Source organism: the organism of the source record quoted next, unplaced genomic scaffold (assembly GCF_019419815.1).
Source record: "Pyrus x bretschneideri cultivar Hongxiangsu unplaced genomic scaffold, Pyrus_bretschneideri_v1 Contig14, whole genome shotgun sequence".
Taxonomy (NCBI): domain Eukaryota; kingdom Viridiplantae; phylum Streptophyta; class Magnoliopsida; order Rosales; family Rosaceae; genus Pyrus; species Pyrus x bretschneideri.
In genome coordinates this window covers 4,496,925-4,520,693 of record NW_025999435.1, presented here as the reverse complement: position 1 = coordinate 4,520,693, position 23,769 = coordinate 4,496,925, and the positions used below count along the sequence as shown (strand labels likewise).

Genomic DNA, 23,769 nt, shown 5'->3' with positions numbered 1-23,769 from the left:
TCCGTTCGAGGATGCCGGAGATGGGCGCGGTGTAACCGTCCCCTCCGATGATGGTTTCACGGACGGCACTGCCGGTGGGGTTGATTTGGGGCGGGACACGGACCTAGAGTTTTCTAAGGCAGAAACGATGGGAATTGCGGGTTTTGTGACGGAATTGGCTTGGGAACGCGGTCGATTTAAGTCGCCGTTGAAGAAATTGAGGGTATCCGAGCACGAGGTGGGGAAATTGGAGTTTAAGGAAATGGTTCCGCATAGTCCCGGCTGTAACTCTGGCAAGAGTCTTGAAATTGACGGTGGCGATGAGAAGTCGAGCGAGGATATATTGGGGGTGAGGAAGCTGGACTCTTCCGAAGACGAGCATAAGAGTTGTATGGAAGAATCTAAATCGGACAGTGAGGAAGAGGAAAGCATTCAAGGCATACTGAAGAGGACGCCTAATGTGACCATTGAGGAATTGCATCGAATAGAGAGGCTGTGGCTGCAGCGGGTGCTGCCTCGATCCATCGGTGGGCAGGCAGGATCAAGTGCAAATGGCGCCAAGGAGGGGAAGCCGGAGGAGGTTGCTATATTGGATGTGTTGAAACTTCTGAAGGACAAATATGATGGCAATGGTAATGGTAATGATGCGATTGACAAAAGTAGTTTTTTGGAGATAAGTAAGCGCCGAGGCATGACTTTCCCCCGACCGTCGTGGTGGCCGGAAGGCGGGTTCTGATGAAGGTGGCCAACCTTGAAGAACAGAAGCATGGCAATTGAGGTAGGACTTTTGAAGTTGTAAATGTAGGTTTTTTTTTAGAAATGTTTTGGGCATACGGAACCTTTTTGTGTGAACATCTTGCTTATGTATTTATGTATTATTGGGCATCTTGCTTGTGTATTGGCTTGCATCACCATGTATGTCTCACCTTCTTGGCCTTTTCTTCTATTTAAAAAGCAAAATTTGCTATCTTTTCTTCTTTTCAAATTGCACAATTTGGAAATATTTATCTTTTGGAATGAATTGACATGTCTTGGAATATGCCCTATTTCTTTAATATTGCTAGGTTTGGTCACACACCCTAAGTCCTAAAGTTTGAGAAATGTCTTAGTTGAGTGAATAGTTGGATAAGAACAAACCTTATCACAAACATGCAGTCAACAAGATTAGACAATTGTGGCATCCTCGAAAACGGCATAAAAGCAGGCTAAATGCCCACTCCTTTCACATGCACCACGCAAAGTTACTTGTTTTCTCCGACCCTTTTTCTTTTCTTGCTCAATCAAAGCCACCAAAATAGCATCTGACTTGTTACCAAAAACAAAAATGAAAACAAAAAACTAGAGAATTCATACAAAAACTATGGAACTTAGCAGTTGTGCAATATAAGTTATATTACAGCCTGTTTGTCAACCTATACAAAAAGCCCACCCGAATTTCATCCCTTAAAAGAGTTTCAGGTTCAAAGAGGTAAAGGGGAATAAGAGAGCAACCATTAAACCTCGTTCACATGTCTTTACCATTCAAAATACACGAACCCTGTCATTGCTTTTGGCCGAAGGGCGTAAGGAACCTGCATGGTTCTATTCATCGACATAGCATATGACATTTTCAAGCTTGTCAGGGATGGAGTAAATGTGGGTATATCGAGCTACTACTAGTTGCCTGTGGGGCACCAAAACTCATGGCTGGGCGAAGGAGCTCTGCTTGGGCGAAAGAACCATTGGATGGAACATCCAGGAGGAGATCCTGGTCAGAACTTTCGTCGACAAAATTCATAGAATCCATTAGGAAAGAACTCCCATCAGGAGGCAAAGCAAATAGGCTTTTTGGACTAAAGCAAGAACCTCCATCGTAGTCCATGAGATCCTTGTTTTCATAGCTACCCTTCATAATTATCCTTTTGGGGCTTTTCATCATCTTTACATCTGAAATATGCAAGATAGTTAAGAATAGTTCTAATTTTTCATTATATTGAAGAATTATTTCGTAAATGACGAAATTTACATGTACAGATAGTGGTGAAGTTGCTCTTCCAACACAATACTCTGAGCATGAGAGGTTTTAGTACCATCTTAGTTCATTCAATGTGTATGAGTGAGCACATGTCAACATTTGTGTGTGTGTGTGTGTGTGTGTGATATGAACATAAACGTGTTACTGAACCCTAATACACTACAATTGTTGAATTATAAAACATGCCTTGTTGGAATTAGTTCCAAGAGTTTAACAGCAGTTTATCGACCCATGATACTTCGAGCACATGAAAAGTACAAAACCCCCGTAATGATAGTATAGAAGTTTAATAAAAGTGAAACTCAGGATTGTGTATTCCAGCAGTCCTACCAAGAAGTGAGTGCACAGAACGAGGGGAATTCAAAAAAATGGTAGACAATCTTTCGCAAATGTTATGTTACTCAGATGTTACACTTTCGTTTCATCTTTTGTAATGTCAATGTTTCAAGAAACATACAAGCAACAATTCTACCATTCAACTAATTATAAGAAAGAGAGAACTTTCAGCTAACCTGGTAAACTTTGAGTCTCATTGTCCTGCAGTCTCTTGACATGTCGAAAGTTACTAGATGCCATGTTAGGCGCAGAAACAATAGACTTTCCATAGCTAGTTTTATACTTCTGTGGAACAATAGATACCAGCTATTGTAAATTCACTTTGAAATTTCTTTGTAATGATATTCAAATTTTAGAATAGCTCAAACCTTGAGAAGATGATAGCGTTCAACCCATTTAGATTTTGAAGAATTGGACAATGCAAGCCTTTTCAAAGTCTTACAGTCTTCAGTTTTTGCCCCTGGGAAGGAGATATCAAAGACGCCTTCTGCTAGCAGTTGCTGAAAGGAAGTCAAGTTCTCTATGAATTGAGGGCTATCAAACATACTTTTGAGGCTGCGCATACAAAACAAACAAACCTCCATGAATATCATTTATTATGTCAATATGTCTAACTTCTTAAATTCTCAGATGTAAATTTTGACATGATAGCTAATCTGTCCCTAAAACATACCATAATGACATTCGAAAAGAAATTATATTCATTGATTTTAAGCTTGTGGTGATGATTTAATCGTGTAACAACATGGCTCCAGTTAATTATGGGCCTCTTTATAATTTCATGGTAAGATGTACAAAATGGGATCATTCATATTTGCAGGATCTGAAAGTCCATATGAAGCTTGCAATGTCGCACACATTGATAAATTTTGCAAGTAATACAAAATGATCATGTGGCAAAATATATGGCTCACTGCTACACTTGTAAACTATTCTTGGAATTCGATCATCAGTGGTCAACCATATAATATGCAACTAAATCATGAATGACAAGGTTTCTAACCTATAAGGAAATTTAACAGCATCAACTGGAGGTAGATGTTTCAGTAATTGCTGTTGTTCCTCATTTGTTAATTGCCTCGTAAACTCTTCAACATTTAAAATATCCTGCACCAAACAAGGATTGAAACTATGTAAGCCCTCAAAATTGAACGAAGGACAACTATTCCAACAGATGAATTATTGTAAATATAAGAGGAACTCCGGTTGCCGTTGCCAAGAGGAAAATAGTTGTAATTTTACATCCTAAACATGTTTGGTAAATCACAATATTGGTTAGAGCAAACATTTACGCATACATGGGACAAGTCACATTACTAAGCTTTCGTTAACTTGTTGAAATATGATATAGGATACATAGAGTTATCGGAGAATATTGTCATTACGCTCATTTCTCTTTAGTAACATAAAGCAAAGGAATTTGAGGGAACTGCCTTCTGTTGTAACATACAATTCAACTTACATTTAAATCTACATGACACAGTGGTGAATTATGGTTTCCCAAGATTTGCAAGTTGTCAAGTTGAGACTTTTCCCTGCAAATCCAAACATTAACAGTGTTAGGTATGGTGTGAGAAATCGATCTAACATCACCTTTCTTTCACCAATAGTATCTGCTACTTTTAACCATGCAGATAATTCAGATACAAATTTGTCAAAGAAAAGCCGTATTTCCATCCTGCTACCACTAGCTACTTAACAACGATCCATGACTTGCATGAAGGTCGGTTACTCTGCAATTCTTAGGTATGTGCTTAAAAAAGGGTCCTAAATTTATTTCTGAGCCCGATAAATACAAACACCTATCAACATGCACAAGGCATCCTAGTTGAGCAATAATACTCGTGTTTGTCCTTTTGACATATAATTGACAAGAGTGCATATCAAAGTCTGTTAAATAGTACATTACCTTTTCATTGGCTCATGTTGCATCCCTTGTCCTGAAAGATTATTCATCCTTCCAGATACAGTACTGGCCATATTGACACCCTTGTTATTATTATGTACAAAAAGGGTTGCAGAATGGGAATAAGCCTCATTTGCATGGCACTGCTTATTATCAACCGAAATCGAGCTAGCTTCAGATTCCTCTTCTCGTGCTATTGAGTTGGGATGCCTAATGAGAACACTTCCATGGCCTATCTCAACAGAAACCATTGGTGTTTCACTCTCAAAAAGCAGATCCTCTTCAGAGGACCCGGAGAAGTAGGAAGACTGTTGTTCATGTAAAATGGTATACAGATCCTTTGTGAGCTTTTCAACAGGAGATGGCTTAGGACGGCCTACACAGGTCCTTTTCCTAGAAGGTACCATCGAATCCCATACCATTGACTGAGCAGGACCTGGAAAAGATCACTCAAAAGATTAAGAACAGTAAGAAGTATTAGGTTACGTTATGAGAAACAATTCCATGACGATGGTGAAAACCATATTCATTTGGAAGGTCTCAATCGTCAGAGGTATAAAAAGATTAGCCTGATAAATTGATCACTTCTTGATATGAATAAATTAGATGTGCACAAAGGATTGGCAGCCAACTGCCTGAATAAGAGATTCTGAAATCATTCGACCAGTGAATATTTTCTTTTCCTGGTTCAAAGGAGGCCTAATTAGAAAGGAGGATAAGGTTGATCTCTGATTGTGGGGGTGCGGAAAAAGTGCTATCACTAAAAACTGCTAATTGGGCATCAATTTCATCCTTATTTCACACACAGATCTCCAAATCTCAATCAAAATAAGGAATTTCGATAGGAATTCACAGATCTCAATTTAGTTAATTTTATGAACAAAGTTGTCACCTTAAATCTAATAACATTGACGTAGACTAATTTTTCATGGATAGAAAAATTAGAGGAAAGTTCAAATATACTTAATTGAATATTCATTGTCACAAGTATCCAACCTGTCAAATCACTTGCATCTCCGCTGCCAAATTGTGCACAGCTCTCAGAGTTAGACACGGCAGACCCAGAACTCGACCTATTACTTGTATCTTCTTCAGTTAACTTTCGGAAACCATGGGAATAATCAGAATTAACTCCTCCAGCCACCACACTCTCAGGATTCTGCTTTCTTTTGACCAGTTTTATTTCTTTGTTTTTGTTTACAGATATGCTCTTCACCCTAGAAACTCTGTGATCTTCATAATCATCAGGTTCTGCTCGAGCGTGTAGAGGCGTGTAATTTACTAGCGTTCCTTAGTCCTCCATCGAGAGCCACATGCATTGCAAAGTACTGGCTTGTCAGGTGGCCCATTGCGCCAAAGGGGAGTGCCTGTTTCAATGGCCAGTTGTCAGCATTCAACACGCAGAAAATTACTTAATACAGATGAAAACAGCATGTAAAGCAGCTAAATATACTTAAACAAGCCTAATTATTTCTCTTAAAATGGAAAAATCACTCGTTGCCACTTGCCACTACTCTCGCAGCATAACTACTCCAAGGCTTAACTGTCGTATCTGTGTAACGGATAATAAAAAAAACAAGTACACAGAAAAGCTACATTAAATAATTCACAGACGACAGATAGGGACTACGGACAAATGAAGGCTATCCCGTTTTAGTTATACTGGTAGAATTTCCAAAGGCTAACCAAGGCAGAACAAGTGTCTAACGTTCAACAATCAACATCATCCTTTTCCTGTGTTCAGTACAAGTAGTAACCCCGAAATTCACTTCTACAGAAAATGATAAAGCTACTGCCCTTGCTCACACAACTGATTATACATGATAAGACTGAACACGAATACAAGGCACCTTACAAGTTAAAACTACAGAAGACACTAAACAAGGATTTCAGTCACAGAGAAAAGATTATGCTATTTCAGAAACAAAATGGATGAGGATTCATTTCATTAGGCGGAACAGAGTTATTGGAGTTGAAATTTTGAAGATATGAGTATCTTGGAAGTCACAACCACTAGACTTGCAACAAATGCAGTACAAACTGAGTTCAGAAATTGCAACTAAAACTTTCGGGAATGCCAAGGAATGGTATCACTTCAACTAGAAACTAGCTCTATTACAATACATATAGTTTCAAGTGTAACTTATCAGTTTCAAGGTTTAAACTTCAGAACAAATAGCATTCAACTAGATTGACTCCACACGAGAGTGCGTTGTAGAACATTTTCGAACAATTGCACAGGAAACTTGACCGAAAGCTAGAGAAATAGTCCAATTACTACATGTTCACAAGGAATGTGGGAAACAGCGCTGTTACTAGCTTATGGAATGGATAAACAAACTGAAACATGGGCATCACGAAACGTACATTCATTGACATCTGAATCATTTTTCAGATACAAATATTTGCTCTGACTGGGTATTTTCGGGATCATAGGGACCTCAAGAGCAATGAGCAAGTATACAAAATCAAACATTACTCTATAGTTCCTCATTCACACAACATTATTACACAAACACATTGGCATTGCAGGACATGTCGAAATTCGAGTGAGAGTAAAAACCCAATCAAAAGAATTAAGGGGTTGAAAATTTTCATTGAACACAATCATACTCAACCCAGTACAGCAAATTCAAATAAACAAGGATGCTGGAAGGAGTGAATTCAAAGGCAAACAGGACAGGTTTTTCACTTTTCGTCACGCCTTCGCATAGTTAAATCTCTTCTGTTCTGAGATTCCAATTCATTTCTGTGCATGCACAACACGTTACAGAATATATACTCTGAACAAAAATTGAAATGAAACCCAATTGTTTTTCAGTGTTCAAAATTATAAGAACAGAAAAAAAAAAATGGAGAAACAAGAACTCACTTGTGACTCCACAGTGATAGCAAGGTCCTTGCTTGCCCATGTCTCTCTTTTTTCCTCAACTCAAAGAAACTAAATTCAACCAAAAATTACAGAAAGAAAAAATGAGAGAACAATTTAATGGGCTAAAAAGTGGAAAAATAATCAAAATTTATGCAAAATTAAGATGATTAGTCTCTCCAACTTTTTTTTTGTTTTGTAGCATATAAATACCAGTGAGCTTTTATGCAGCAAACCCAGAGCGAGATTTTGCAGAAGAAAGCAAAAGCCAAAGGACCCAGGAGAATTTTATGTCTTTTAGTCCCAGAAATTCACAGAAAATAGCAGAAGATGGAAAATTCAGGGATTTTATAGATGGGTTTTTAGCTGGGCATCTGTACAAACCAATGGAAGAGAAAAGACCATTACAGGAATCTCATAAATGGGTTTGTAAAAAGAGAAGATGAAATGCTAGAGAGAGAGAGAGAGAGAGGAGAGAGGAGAGAGAGAGGGTTGAGTTCTGTGTCTGTGTTTTGTATTGTAAATTATGAAGTAAATGTTGAGCTTTCTCTTCTTGGCCCTTGCTTTATTTTTTATTTTATTTTTTTTTGATGTCATTGAAAGATTTCTTCAAACTTTTTATAATTAATGTTAATGTTAAAAATGAAAGAATTAAATCTCTAAATTTTAAGTTTTATAACCTGTAAATTGTTATGAAATGAGGGGTAAAAACGTAAATGTAAATGACTATTATTATTGCATACATCCTGTTGACTATAGACTTTTCTGTTCTATGTATCATAAATTCTCAAACTCTATAAAATGAAGCCATAAAAATCTTTGCTTCCATAACACTGAAAATTTGAGAAAAAAATTTGACTAGAAAAATAAAATTAAGATTTTCTTTAAATGTCATATGAGCTTATAGCTATATTTTAATTTATCAACTAAACTAAAATTTTAAACAATTTATTACATCAAGTTTCAAAAATCATTAATTTGACATCTCATCTAAATTCCATTACTCTCTAATCCGGATATTTCAATTCCTTACTCTCTAAACCCCTTCAAGATTATTTTGGACATTTCATGGTTATATCAGACATTTTAACTTTTTTTTTTATGAGCATGATTGACTACGTTTAATTATCAAAACTACTAGTTAGTTAAATTCCATGTTAGCAGGCCTAATGTACTGTTTTGTAATTCACGATAAGTTTATAAAACGAACTTGACATTTTCTTTTGTACTAAAAGATAAATAGATAACTTGTAAAAAAAATCAAAAGTTGAAAATCAATTTACCTTTATATCAAAATAATAAATAAATAAACTTGTGAAATATGAGGTCAAAAGTCCAAATAACATTTTTTGGATAGAAAACTTAACAGAGTTAGAGTGATCCGACAAATTAATAATTTCATAAAATTCATATAACAAATTTGTCACATCCCGGCCCGAGGCGGAACCACTTCCCGGGCCCGCTCCACCACCGTAGCACGATATTGTCTGCTTTGGGCTTACCATTCCCTCACGGTTTTGTTTTTGGGAACTCACGAGCAACTTCCCAGTGGGTCACCCATCATGGAATTGCTCTAGCCCCCTTCTCGCTTAACTTCGGAGTAGGAAACCAGCGAGCTCCCAAAATGCCTCGTGCTAGGTAGGGATGAGAATATACATTTAAGGATCACCCCTGGGCGATGTGGGATGTCACAATCCACCCCCCTTAGGGGCCCGACGTCCTCGTCGGCACACCACGGCCAGGGTTAGGCTCTGATACCAAACTATCACATCCCGGCCCGAGGCGGAACCACTTCCCGGGCCCGCTCCACCACCGTATCACGATATTGTCCGCTTTGGGCTTACCATTCCCTCACGGTTTTGTTTTTGGGAACTCACGAGCAACTTCCCAGTGGGTCACCCATCATGGAATTGCTCTAGCCCCTCCTCGCTTAACTTCGGAGTTCCTACGGAACCCGAAGCCAGTGAGCTCCCAAAAGGCCTCGTGCTAGGTAGGGATGGAAATATACATTTAAGGATCACCCCTGGGCGATGTGGGATGTCACAAATTGCTTAAAATTTGAGTTCATATGATAAATTAAAAAAATATGTAAAAGTTAATATGACATTTTTAAAAAAATTCCTAAAATTAATGAGAAAAAAAAAAAGAAAAAAAGAAGCCATAGCCACTAAGAACAAAAGATGAAGAAAGAAAGAAATAAAGAGGGTCCATTTCGCATTTCATTTTGCTTCGGTTTTCATTTTGTGGTCTTTTCTTTTGGTATTTTATGTGTTCGTTGTGATGACATGATGTTGATATTTGATAATATTAGTCTCTTATTATACAAGACAGTAAATTCCAAAGTCACCTGTCACACTAGTACCTTGGTAATATCTCTCACCTTAAATTTAGGAATAAATATAAATATAAATGTTAAGTGATGGGCCCCTCAGATGTTTGCCACGTGGCTTGATTATTGTAATCCTACGGTGATCTAGAGGGCTGTCAACTATTACTGTTTATGGTGGTCACGTAATGTAATCCAAAATACAAAGCACAACTACATGAAAGGGAAATTTCCGATTTATCACAGCAGAGTCTTTTTTTTTTCTTTTTCTTCTTGTTTAGCATTTTTATTCAATTAATTCCAATTTCTATGAAAAATAAAGAGGACAAAATTATATAATGATGCATAGTGGGTATCTCATGAATTTGACTCATTTGGTGCCATGTGACCTCTTTTATTTAATTATTTTTTTGCCTGTTGTGGGCCCCATTAGACCTATGAAATTTGTACCTTAATGGTCCTCATAACTTGTGATATGGTGCACCAAATTTGTACCTTAATGGACCTCATAACTTGTGATATGGTACACCACCACATGACATCTTGTTACATGAATGAGACGTTATTGTGGCGATGTACCTATCGATTCAAGTCTTTTTAAATAAGTAGGAGAAACTTTGCCGTCTTTCTTTTGGGTCAATAGCTAAGGGCAACTTTGGCCATCAGATTGCATGGTCCTTCCTTCAAAATATTTTGACCTATAACCAACTAAGACATGCAACTAGAGGCGGGTTTGAAAAACCGAATAAAAAAAATCAAACTGAACAAGGAACTGAATCGAATTGAAAAAAAACTGAACAGAAGTAAACAAACTGAACTAAAATCTATTGTTTTGGTTTTAGTGGTTCAGAAACCAAACTGAACCTCTAAACCCTCAAAACAATGTCGTTTTATGTTTACACTAAACCTAACTAATACACTCTGTCTCCCATCCCTGCCTCCAGTCTCCAAACTCATTAGCACAATCAATCGTGATACCTCGACATTGACGCTCGCTCCAAACTCATAACCTCCTCCTCTCGACGTCGCCCACCTCCCTCTATGTTGTGCTCTCCTATCTCGCTTGATTTGCTACGATATGCCTCCCTCCTCTCACGTGCTCAATGGCAACCTCCTTCATTGTCACCTTTCCGACTCGTCTGGCTCTCCCTCCCAATCTGTGCCACTGTTCCAAGAGGTTCTTCTTTCGAAATCCTCAACCTCTAGTGCTTCTCCGGTCGGTCTATTGATTCTGACCCCGACACTTCTAGCTCTCAGAGTCCGCAGTTTTCCTCTTGGGGTTTGCATGTGTTGGTGTGTATAATTCAAGAAAAACACTAGCTTTTACCTGTTTTGACATGTGAAACATGAGCCATTTATCAACATTCAGTCCCAAAGGTGATAGCTAACACAACTCAATGGCTCGATATGCGTCAAGTGCTCGCAAACTAGGTTAACTAGCTCAACTTATAAACCAATGGTTCGTGAACAATTATATTTACTAAAATCATCTTGAAAAAACTTATTGTTAATTTAGATATGTACTCTTTTAATTTCTACGAACAATAGTGAGAGAATAGAAATCGAAATCAGAATCTCAAGTGTAGAGCATATATATGTGTGCTTTTGGTTTGGCATACAATGAACCATTTTAATCATATTGAATCCATCCATCAAGGCCCTTCATTTTATCAATTGGATTCGATCAGAACACCTTTCCAGCCAATAATCCTCACCCTCTGATTCTCAAACCTTCCCTTAGCACAGATACCTTACCTACTCCATGTTTCCAAATATCCTTACTCAGACTCACTGCAATAAAAAATGTAGATGGATAACATAGATAAATTTAAATATAAATCTAGAAAATATATTTTACGATCAACGGTGGAGATTTATCTCTTTTATACCACACTGTCGCATGATGGTTAGCCCACCGCTGGATCGAATGTGCCATATAACGCATCTAAGCATTATAAAAAGAGGAGACAATTATGCTACATTGTCACTTTACGGAAAAATTCTAGCACTGAACACCCCGAGTCGAGAATGACTTATATGATATACGTACATAATTATTGCGTTGTGTCGTGTCAATATTAAAATGTAATATGTAAGTTCTTTTCCGCATAAAATTGTATCATTCACATGAAACACTATGGTAATAATGTATCGATGCAATGTAAGTTACTCTCCCATAGATCACGTGGCTGTGTTGTGTGGCTCTACTCACAGAAACAACAAACCCCCTTTTATTTGGTTCTTCCACCCACCCTAAGTTGGTTTTATCTGAGGAAGTGTGATGTCATATGTAAGAATTTGCACATATGAATACATTTATATTGATAAAAAATTCTCTCATGTCACTAGCTTATAACTTGTCATCGTCTATTAGACAGATAATGCACATTTTTTAACAGGTAGCACATAATTATCGAAAAATAACACCTCTGAGACCTAAAATTGATTGTATGAGAAAATTTCTCGGCATTTAGAGTTAAATTATCATTGAATAAATATTGGTGATATCTACACAATTTTTTTTTACTTCTTACGTACTTTTTGTTAATTTATGCTGTTTAATCATCTTCAATTAATTAATCTGATAACTGAAAATTAAAAAATATATGTGAAAAGTAAACATAAGAGTTGCGTGTGTATATGTGTGTTTGTATATAATATAATGTATATAAATTATAAATAAAAAAGAAAAATTGTAAAATATTGAATCTGAGTCATTGGTGGATCCCAAGTTAGAAGTCACAACTCCGAGTCCTCCATCGACCAATTCTCCCTTCTTTTCCTTTGTTTTGTAGTTTCCTTCCCTTTAAATAGGTGTCATAGGATATTAGGATGTGAGCACTCACACGGTCAGAAACTTGTCAAAATATACACATAGTGGGCCCGGAGAAGAACCCCAAGTCTACTGTATGTGGGTCCCATTCAGGCCCACAAGTGAGACTTAGTGTACATGCCAAGTGTAAAGAGAATATCTAAGGTGCATGTTTAGATCCATGTGCCGAGTCACAGTTGAGTACTTATGTGAATAAAGAAAAACAAAAGCCGACTGTTTAATACGAGGGACGTCAAGACCTAATCTAATCTCTTCCGGTATAAACAAAGCTCAGTGGCCATTAATAATATCTTTTCTGGAAATTGTTATATTATATTTAAATATTTGGGGAGAGTTTGTTTCACTAAATAAGTTGAAAGAAGAGAGTTTTAACGAAACACTTCCGGTACTGTTCATTTTTAACGAAAAATCATATTTTTATTCTTTTCTGGTACTATTCACTACACCTTTATTTGTTGTTTTTTTTTTTTGACTTTTCGTTAGTTTTTCTTTAAAAGAATTTATATGGAGGAGGCTTGGTTTAAACTCAATTAAGACTCATATTATTATTATTTTTCCGATACAAACAACATATTTACAGAAAGAGGTGAAAGTATAAATTAGTATCAACTCGTCATCAACGAGTTTAAACTTAAAATGTCTCATTTAAAAAACAAATATCATTAATAGTAGTTCTTAAATAACACTTAGTTTGGCTCAACTTGAATTAGAGTAAAATAAAGCAATCCCCATCGCAATCCAGTTAAAACAATCAATCCCTTGAAGTATACCAGAATCCAAACCTTCTGCTGGAATTCCCATTCCTATTTAATAAGTAAATAAAAGTTTGTGCCTTCACCAACTGGAATTCAGATTTGGTTTAAAGGTGGTGTGATTAAGGAGAGATTTAGCATTAACTTTATGCACATTTGTGCATCAATCTCCTTTTTTAACAAAGATAAGATTTATAGTGCCCAATTCCCGAATGGGTTTTCCCCACGTGGCATCAGTGTAGCATGTTACTCAAAACTCAAAAGATCTCAGCCTTCTTTGATGGAACTCAATGAAAGGCCAAGATTAATGAGTAGGCAAAATTTGGGTTCATTTGATCTTTGTGAGAGAGTTGACAAAACTTGGATAATAACACCTAATAAGATGCACAGAAGAGGTTAGTTGGTGGGATCTCAAATATGTTGTTTTGAGCTCAATTGTATTGACAAAAGACAGTCCATATATTAGGTGGTTAGATACATCTTGTAACCTTTTTATTGGCTTTATTCTACTCATTTTTTCGTAATTAACTTCCGATTAATTGGAGCATGTATATTAGTATTTAAATTTATGCTACCCTATGTACACGGATGACTTAAGAGAGCATTCACATAGATCGTCACAAAAGATATCAACAGATGAGAAACGCTGTATATACTGTAAATTATGCAATGGGTATACAAATTCTCAAATTAGGTTGTTGTTCATTTTTTGTTTCCGTAAGTAACTAATTAATCTACCATATATATATATATATATATTTCTTTTGTTAAATACAATGAAAAGCTTTTTTTGTTTGTCAAAAGGGGTTTTTTTTTTTTTTTTTTAAGTTTTTTTGTGTGTTTTGAAAAGATATCTTTTTTAAGTAAGAAAAGATGTCATATTTAATGGGAAGCAAGGAGTAATACCAATCTTAACCATCATGTTGAACCTTTTAGGATTATATTTCTTTCCAAACTATATAAATAATACCAAAACATGATTTGGAATATTGATGTATCAAATTACAATAGTGCTTAAATATAGCTCAATTTGTTAAGAACATGCACTCTTTGAACCAGAAGTTTCGAGCTCTCCTTCAGCCAATATTGCTTGAATTAAAAAGACATGTTTTATGATACTCTTTAATAAAAGATAAAAAAAATCTTATTAATACCATTTAATTTTTGAACCTTGGTAGTATAATGCAATAAAGTTATAATATCCTACTTTTATAGTTCAAAATAATTATAACGTTTATAATTAATAATATAGAATGACGTATTTATTACTATAATAAGGCTAGTGGTAACATTGTGGATATCCTATTACACTATTAACGTAGGTGCATTACACTACTAATATTGATGATTACACTATGGACATCTTATTACAATATAGATGTAAGTTATTACTAGGGAATCTCATGAAATTACACAACATAATTCGCTTATGACTTCCCTAGATTAACATGTAACAATGTTGTAATATGATGTTAATATCAACGTGTGAATTACAAGAAATGTAAAGTTACACTATGTTCAAGTTACATTCTAAGATTACATAATAATCGTAATGCTATTTATACATTAGCATTAATTAATATAACAAGGTTGGTATTTACCTTGTGGGTGTCATATTACACTGTAAATAGAAGATATTATATTTGAACGTATTTGTATTATACTGGTAAGTGTTAAACGTTCACAGAAAATAGCACCAATGCCTTTGCAAAAGGTTTTTTATTCATGTCCTAAACTGTAATTTCGTTATATACAGAGAGTTTATAATAAAATTGTTCTTCCACCAGAGTACCACTTGTTGTGTTGTCCAAGATCCAACCTAGTCCGTCCAGATTGATGGATTTAAAAATGGAGCTCAATGTTTCTCCCGATTCAATCATGGATTTATTCATGGCACATAACCTATATATACATACATATATAAATATATATATATATATGTATTTATGTATGTATGTATGTATGTATAACGGAAGAAGGAAAGCCAGACACTTATAAGAAGTTATAACCCACTTATTTGACAGAGAAAACCGTTACCATTACGTTTTGTGCCAATAATTCAAACGCTATGTGAATAAAATTTCTAAATATCTTTTTATCATTAATATGAGACGGAATGCCAAACTTATAGCGCATGCATGTAAAATATAACTTGTTTTCCTATATATATTTTTACGTGGGTGCAAAATATAGGTAAAAGACCTGTGCGCACTGGAAGGTGACCTACTTTTTTCCCCAGATTAAAACCATTGATGAAGTTCCTTTTTACTTTTTCAATCAAGTGGGTTCGTGATCGTGACTCAAACTCTTGATAGCTTTTAGGGTTTCCATAGTCCACACCACCTCATCTCAAGCATGAGTACTTTGCCACACTCCACAAAACTTTCCGCTGCAAGCCCGGAAAGCAGTGACGCGTGGATAGAAATCATTGGTGTAAGAGGACCATCTTCTGGACATATTGAGCCCTTTGATAGCGCTTGGTTGCATCATGGTTCATGCCAGTCCACACCTACCCATGAACGAACGCACGCATGGGCAACTCCAAACTGCATTGTTTATTCAAACTAGTGTTTATTTGCTTATATATAGTAATTCAAAAAGGACAGGTAATATAGTCAGGTTATAGGAATATAGATATGGAGATAATCTTTGACCTACGATAAGATAATTTATGATACGAGTACGTTTATCTATCATAAAAATGAATGAGAATATAAAGGAATTTGGATATGAGGAATTGAGTATGAGATAAACAACTCTTTATGGTAATCTCATACCTTCATTTTTTAAGTATGAGGAGGTATGAGATGCAACTCTGCATTTGTTTTTATCATCCTTTGATTGTTAGTAATCATGTGAATGAGAATCGTACTCATTCCTTTCAAATCTCCTCTTTTTTCTTTTTGAAAATTAGCGGTAGAGATTTCACTAAAAGCCCAAAAATCCAGAAAGTCACAAAGACTGGTTGTAAAATAATTCCTTAAAGAAGAGATCAGTAATAACATCTGATGGTTCCTCAAGTTGGTGTGCGACTTCGTTTGCATTGCGGCAGAAATGGTTAGTTGTGACTCAGGTGATCTAGTATAGCATTGCTTTCGAGTCCTCAACAATATGTCCTATGGTCTAGCTTTCCTTTCAAATCCTTGATCGTTAGCTAGTAAATACAAGAATGAAAATGATACTCATTCCTTACAAATTCATTACTCCTATACGTAAATATGATTTAAATACATATATGCTACTTAGTACTACGATGTAGTAGTATTCATTTTTACTTGTAAGTTAAAGATCTTATAAATTATTATAATTCGATACCAATTTATCTCACACCCTTTATATATAGTTGAATAAAAAACGTCTAAATTACAATAGAGAGAGTTTAAATCTAATATGTAGTGGATCAAAAAAATTATCATATCCACCACTTGGAGATATGGATATAATAAAGTAATAAAAAAACTAATCACCCATGCTAGTAGGAAGAAATCATGGTTTTGTTTAGCTATATAGATGGGCACCTATAAGTGGGAAAGGTTTAAAAGAAAAATTAAGCATATTATGGGAAAGAAAATGGCAATAGCAAGAATTAAACGTATTTTAATATTTGATTTGTAGAAGTAATTATTTTTAGGCAAATGAATCATATATCGACAACATAACAATAGAATAATGATAACACAATAATAATATAAATAACAATGAATCATTTTTGCACAGAAATATCAAAATATTTTTATTGTAGCTAATTGTCTAAAAGAAAAGGCAAGTGGCCCTTTACTACAATGGTGGAAATATGTTGAGCTCTTGCATGATGGTATGAATTCAAATCCTACCGGTAGCTAATCTAACAAAATCTATCATTTGACAAATTGTCTAAAAGAAAAAGAGTTAATTTTTGTTTAATATTGCTTATCCAATGACTGTGAAAGGTTCAAAAGGTGGGTTGGTGCCTTCTTAATCAACAGTCGTGTAGGGAAACCTAAAGTAAATGCCTACACGCCTTTCATGACTTCATCCTCCATTATTGATGTATCAATTGTTTTACATATGGAGGGTCAAAGACTCAGTTTTACGTCTTTTTCCTTTTAAATACAAATTTTGACTAGGTTTTATCTCAGTTTTTGAACCCACACTTTGATACCTTTCATAAAAAATCACACTTCTCGTTTCAATTTTTACACTAGGCCGTATAATTTTGTTGACCACCCACATACCCATCGTGTTGGGCAATTAGTTACAATAAATATATTTTTTGACATTTTTGTATAAAAACAATCAGTCGTTATGTTAGCATTTCGATCCGTCGTTGCTAAAAATAACAAGAATAATCAGTCGTTATGTTATCGTTATGTTAGCATTTCGATCCGTCGTTGCTAAAAATAATTATTTTTACAAATCAAATGCTAAAATATGTTAATTGTTGCAAGTCGCCCATAGAAATAAAATTACTTTGAGATTGATTGAATTGGCATTTTATTCTAAATAAGGCATTTTTGTAACCATATAAAAAACTTATTTATTTATTTATTTTTGGAGGCATGTAACCTAATTAAAACGTACCCTTTCGGTTGCATGCTGGACAAAGTCGAATGAGTAGACTCCATCAAATTCAATTGAAAAGACTTCTCCTGCTGCTGCAAAGCAAAGGAACGCTATTATTTTAATGAAAACTAATGAAAATAGTTTGAAAATTTTGAGTTTTAACGATAAAGATAAAATAAAGGGTAAAATAAATAGTACCAGGTTTGACGTTTTAGTGTAAAAATGTGGTTTTTCATTAAAATGAACAATATCGCAAACTTTTCATTAAAACTTCCATTATTTTAGCACACTTCGAAACACGAATTGCACGAATTAAAATAATTGTTCTGATTGGAATTGGCTTTTATGTTGAATTTGTATAATGTTCATATTATTTAGGTTTGCTAAATCAATTAACAACTCCTTCAGAAGTGTTTTCAATGGTGAATATGATTTTGAGTTTCAAAAACACTCGCATCAAATGCCGCTTTTAGTTGTGTCAAAGACACATATAAACGAACCATCAACTTGTCCAATGTGAAGGAACCACACAAATGCACAAAACCATGACGGAAAAAGATATGTGCAAAACTGTCAAAGCAACCATACAAATAGCAGCAATCACCCTACACCGGAAAGGTTACTCAGCTCCGTAAGAGGAGAAAAGTGATGGGAAAGAAGAAGATAGCGAAAAAGACAATAAGTCGAGAACCAAGAACAAATATTTAAGAACTGTCGAATTAGTCTCTAAATTATTAAAATTAGATCTTTAAATTATTATTATTTTTTCTTGAAAAAATTAGTCCTCAAATATATAAAAATCTGTCAACTGCATCCTTAATATTGGATTCGAAGCTATTCTATTCAATTTTTTTTTTATCAATTTAAGTCATGCAACTTGCAAGTGATACACTTTAGAGGGTAGATTGGTAGTTTTTCATAGTTTAAGGAATTATTTTCTTCAAAAAATAAAAAGTGTATGAAGTTAACTCTGGACGGTAAATTAAATGTTAGGTTCGCAACTTACATGCATCATTAAAGGATTGTAGGTAAGACAACGATGACAATATCCTCTAACATGTATCATGAGATTTAAGTTGACGAAAAATTAGATAAAATAGCTTTAAATAATATTCAGGATGAAATTAGCAGTTTTCAATGAATTTAGAGACTTATTTTATCAAAAAAATAATTCAGGAATTTAATTTAGGATGTGCTATCCACACACCTCATTTTACTTCTTACACATCCCTTGATAATTTCAGTTCGTTGATCTTCTTCAATTCATCCGATCCGATGGCCAAAAATTAAAAAAATGTGTGAGAATGAAATGTTTAGATATCACACCTCTTTAATTTTCATTAAAGCGATAATTCAAAACTAAAATCGACGGTTTGAATAAATGTCCTTTCAAGAGGAAAGAATTGACGACAAACACGCTGTAATGCGCTTTATCCAAAACTTCGAATGAACTCATGACACCGACCAATTCAAATTGTTGGATTGGTCGGCCATACCAGTAAAAATGCTTAACCCTTCCCCCTTACCCCTTACCCCTAACTGAAAGAATGGCCCCCAGGTCAAAGAAACTTGAACAACCTAATTTCATATTTGTTAAAGATGTTTCCAATGTCACAAGATCATCTTTTCATTCACTTAGTTTTAGTCAAAGTAAAACTCAAAAAAAAGAAAAAAAAAAAAAAAAAAAGCAAACCTTAAGGCTTTAAAATTACATACTATGGTCATACCATTTTCTTTCCTATAAAGGGCAAAATTGTACTTTCACAGTTAATTGACTTGTGACCTAAGGAATAAGAGCTGAGGGGAAGACATGACCCGAACAGCCTAGTCTCCCAAAGGGCAAGAGGTGTTTTCGAAATTCCATACAGCCCTACAATTACTGCAGACAAATTTCAACTACCACATACTTCATTTGAAATCGGGAAGTAACGCAAGCAAGGTAAAAGAAGTGTATAAGTGTGACATGATATAAATACTCCGTAGCCAGGTCAAATCCCAACTTAAAATCAAAGATGTCGTAAAACAAGTACTTCTATATTCATATAAAAAAAGGGTTTGTGAAAAAGCCAAAACTGAAAACGCACTTGCAGGAATCATCCTAAAGCTACATTATATTCTTATTACAAAATCATCTCACCTAAGCTTCATGGGGGCGGTGGCAGATGCTGTGTCTTGGGTATTGATTCTTGGTTCTTCTGGTTTGTTTCCAATTTCTTTTGTGCGTCTTTCTCCGCTTCAGCTTTCTCAAGCAAAGCCTGCTGATGCATGGCTTTCATCATCTCCTTCATGGTCCTCTCCTCTCCTTCAAGTTGTGTTTTCATGATCATCTCAGCCTCTTTGTCAATCGGCTTGAAGTACTCTTCAATTTGAGCCTCCTGGTACATCAGCAGACAAAAGGATAAAAAAATTAAATTAAATAGAAAAACACGACTTTCTATATAGCCGGGATAAGCATCTATTTAAAATCAACAGTATATTCGGGCCATACGCTTTTTCCTAGTTGCAAGCGTATATGATGCTGGTTGGAGTCACAGTAAGTAATGTTTCTGAAGGTTAACTTATGAATTTGTTGGCCGAGTGGCCTCAGCAATGACAATAAAACTTACAGTTTCTTCCAGCTTCCTATTTAAAGTTTGCATCTCCTCAACCATACGACGAACCTCCGATAATATAGTTTGTTCAGGGATCTTTCTTAAGGCTAACTTCCGGGCATTTGCCTAGATAGAGAAGGGAGAGAGAGAGAGAGAGAGAGAGAGAGAGAGAGAGAGAGTCAAGTAATAAAAGAAATGGGAAAAGAAAATTAGTACTCAAAGTATTAAGGCAAAGAATACCACAGATAACGCAAATCCTATTTATTATAGGCGGTGAATGCTAAACTTGAATAAGACTAAAGCGACAAAGAAGGTACCAATCAAAGTAAGATATCCATTATCAGCTATTCATGCTTATACATGTAAGACATCCATATATAAGCTATTACATGCTGTTTAATATTTAAAAAAGTTCCATTGTAATTTGCATCTATTGCATATATTTTAGAGCTCCAAAAGCAAATATTATGCTTCTGAAAGTAATCAAGTTGCTTGTAAATGAATGATGAAGCCCAACACTTCCATTTGCTCAGAATGCTTCAATATTAAATTGGTGTACACTGATGTGTTTCATTTGCTCCTCCACAATTCAAATCCCACTTATTGTGTTGAGCTTTTTTCTTATCACCACTAGTAAGACAGAAAATGAAATCTGACAGAAAATTGGGGTTTAGGATAAAATCTTCTTCTTTATCTCTCTTGATCGCTCCATCCTTTTGATGGTAACATCGTGGACGCACAATACAATCAAGCCGTTCCCAGGGCATTTTCATAGTCATTTGCCAAAGTGGATGAAAAAGGTAAGCCTATAATATTTCCCAGATGAAAGACTGCCCAAAGCCTATGCATTTTCACCTTCACAATTAGGCTCGACATTCAAAGGGTATTTTTATACCAGAAAGTTATTCTATCATATTAACAGATTCCAGAATAAAAAACCAAGAAAAAAAAGAGGGTAAGGGAATCCAGTTGGTGGCACTATTTCAGAAAGTAATGAAGTCTGAAACGAAGAAATTGATAGAAGAAACCACAATACACATGCTCTATTTGAGAAAGTAACGAAGTCTCAAACAAAGAAATTGATAGAAGAAACCACAATACACATGCTCTATTTCAAAAGGTAATGAAGTCTCAAACGAAGAAATTGATAGAAGAAACCACAATACACTCGCTTTCCCTCACATAAGCAAATAACAGCAGGAAAATCTCAGTATACCTAATACATTTCTTATGTTTAGTCCTGTTCTAACAAAGACCTAAGATAAAGACCAAAGTTAAGTTGACATGTATGCACATCACCAGAACCATAGGTCCTTAGTAAATTTGCCAAAAACTAAGGTGATGCTTGGTTTATTAGAATGAACCTTAAATGAATAGGGCCATGCCAAGATTTCTTTGAAAAGGAAAAGTAAGGGATATGGAAATTGCAGAGTCTCCAAAAATGATAAAACCAAATGCATTCCTGACAGATTTTCAACTCTCCCTGCTCTACCCTCTACCTCTCTTCACAGTCCTTTCTTATTTCAATTGTATTCTATTTCAACCTTGATTCAATTCTATTCCAACGCTCATTTCAACAACCAAACACTGCCTAGGTGACAATTTCCAGTGCTCGAAGAAAATGAACAACATGAATACAACTCAGATTTTTTACAAAGATTATCATCACACTTCATCTCAGCCTAATAATCCCCACATAATAAAATCATCGATCGAAATGAAAGAATAACAACAATTTCTCTAACAGAGGCTTAATTTCTACCAATGCAAAATCAACAACAAAATGTTAAAATGATAACATTAAAAAAAAAAAAAAAAAAAAAAAAAAAACTGACCTCTTTTAGGCGCTTTTCAACCTCCAATCGAAACGATCTGATTCTCCGTTCTTCGTAGCCCGAAAGAACCCTCGCATAGAACAGAGCTTTCTTTCCGAATTCAATCAGCTTGTTCATAATTTTTCACTTTATCATCCACCTTGCTTCGATTTCAGCTCAAACGCTGTCGAATTTTAAACTTAGGGCATTCAAAGCACCCTGATCAATCGACAATCAGAAATATATATATATATATATATTTTTTTTTTGGAATCAGACAAAATACAAACGAAAATTCGGAAATTCAATTCAACAACTAGAGAACCTAAAATTTCGGAAGTGTGGATCGAAGTGCGAGATGTGAAGCCTTCTGACCTTTACGTGCGGCGGTGCGGGAGCAATGGCTGTCCGCTTGGGTGGAAGACAGGAATGCGAGTGAGCAGAGTAGGGCTTTGTTTGGGCGTCCTCTTCTGAGGACGACCTGCAGTTTTCAGTGTTTGGGTCTCCATTATGACGTCATATAGTTACACTTACACAGACGGGGGATATGTCCGAGTCAATGTCCAAACAACCTGTTACGCCTCATTTGTTTGCTGCCCCACCACCCGTAGGCCGTAATGGGAATATGGCTCAGGACGTGCTTAAAGTGACTTTACAAAAGTGGTGAACAAATTTCAAACACTATGCCTCATTTGTTACGCCTCATTAAGGGTGCAAAGTTGGAATGGAATTTCATATTCCACAATTAAAATTTTCGATATGAACCGAACATTTCCAAATCCAAATTGAATGAAAATTGAAATAGATTTAGTATTTTCGAGAATCTGAATTTTCGACCTGACTTTTTCACGGTGTTCTAAACTTATTTTGAAAAAAATTCTGAAAATTTTTGTTTTTTTTTATAATTATTTACTACAATTATGTATTTTTTTAATCGACTTTTATTGATAATTTAAAATGATTTTTATTCATTATTATTATTTTAATTATATACAACAAAACTTCTTTAACATAAATACTCTATAAAAGAATAGCTTTTTAAAATCATAAAAAAGAAGAATTTTTTAATTCCATCTTAAGAAAACACATATCCATATAATAATTGTCAATTAGTACTCTTCTATTGATTAATATCCTCAAAGTTATAAAATTAGTTTGGTCAAAACTTTATGATTTAATAGAGGTTTTACTGTACTTCTATATGAGAATGGATGAAACATGATAAAAATTAATTGAATTTATACATAAACATATGCCAAATATTATAAAGGAAGAATAAATTTGATGTACGAAAAAGTTTGAAAATATTCATAATCTTGTAAGATATATGAATTTTTGAATTAGGTTTTCAAATTTTCGAGATTACTCTGACTTTGAGAATTAAAAATAAAAATAAAAATTTGGTTCAAAATTTTTTGAATAAAAATTGGAGACCTTGTTTCTAATTCTACCAATCTTAACTCACCAATTACATTTTATCACCTAAAAAAAGTTTTAAGAAAAATACTCCGTTGTTGTAGCCTATTTTATCTGACAAGGGGAAGAGGGCCGGCGGCAGAGGAGAGAAAAGAGAGAGAGATGTGTTTGTAGAATTATGTAGAAGAATGTGTGTGTTATTCCCTCTACGTAGTGCCTTTATTTATAATAATAAGAGGGAGAAGAATTCCTTCATCCCTAAGGAATACAAGTCCATACAAGAAAGAATAACTAGAATCAAATCAAATCTAGGATTTATACAATCACACTTAAACTAGCAATGTTTACAAATCCGTGAAGTTTTTCATACAAATGGTAGATTTTCAAGAGT

The 23,769-nt window shown here is 34.9% G+C and overlaps 2 protein-coding genes across 5 annotated transcripts; both read right to left on the bottom strand.

The window, feature by feature from the left end:
- Positions 1 to 1,304: 1,304 nt before the first annotated feature.
- On the bottom strand, positions 1,305 to 7,637 carry LOC103966898 (GATA transcription factor 26). The gene is given in 10 exon segments (XM_009380124.3): positions 1,305 to 1,905; positions 2,506 to 2,614; positions 2,698 to 2,884; positions 3,333 to 3,436; positions 3,792 to 3,864; positions 4,239 to 4,671; positions 5,232 to 5,528; positions 5,531 to 5,602; positions 7,108 to 7,176; positions 7,318 to 7,637. Coding segments are annotated over 9 exon segments (1,623 nt in total). The 5' UTR covers positions 7,148 to 7,176; positions 7,318 to 7,637; the 3' UTR covers positions 1,305 to 1,597.
- An 11,869-nt stretch (positions 7,638 to 19,506) lies between these two features.
- LOC103966897 lies at positions 19,507 to 22,495 on the bottom strand. Of its 4 annotated transcripts, none has more exons than XM_009380119.3 (4): positions 22,338 to 22,495; positions 21,984 to 22,181; positions 20,164 to 20,274; positions 19,507 to 19,932 (listed from the first exon to the last, which is right to left on the bottom strand). In XM_009380119.3, the coding sequence occupies exons 2-4, from the start codon at positions 22,098 to 22,100 to the stop codon at positions 19,702 to 19,704; spliced, it is 459 nt and encodes a 152-aa protein (XP_009378394.2). In that variant the 5' UTR covers positions 22,101 to 22,181; positions 22,338 to 22,495; the 3' UTR covers positions 19,507 to 19,701. The 4 variants fall into 4 exon arrangements, with proteins under 4 accessions (XP_009378394.2, XP_009378395.2, XP_048435832.1 ...); XM_009380120.3 differs by having other exon boundaries at positions 21,984 to 22,161; positions 22,338 to 22,489; XM_048579875.1 differs by having other exon boundaries at positions 22,288 to 22,438.
- Positions 22,496 to 23,769: the final 1,274 nt, after the last annotated feature.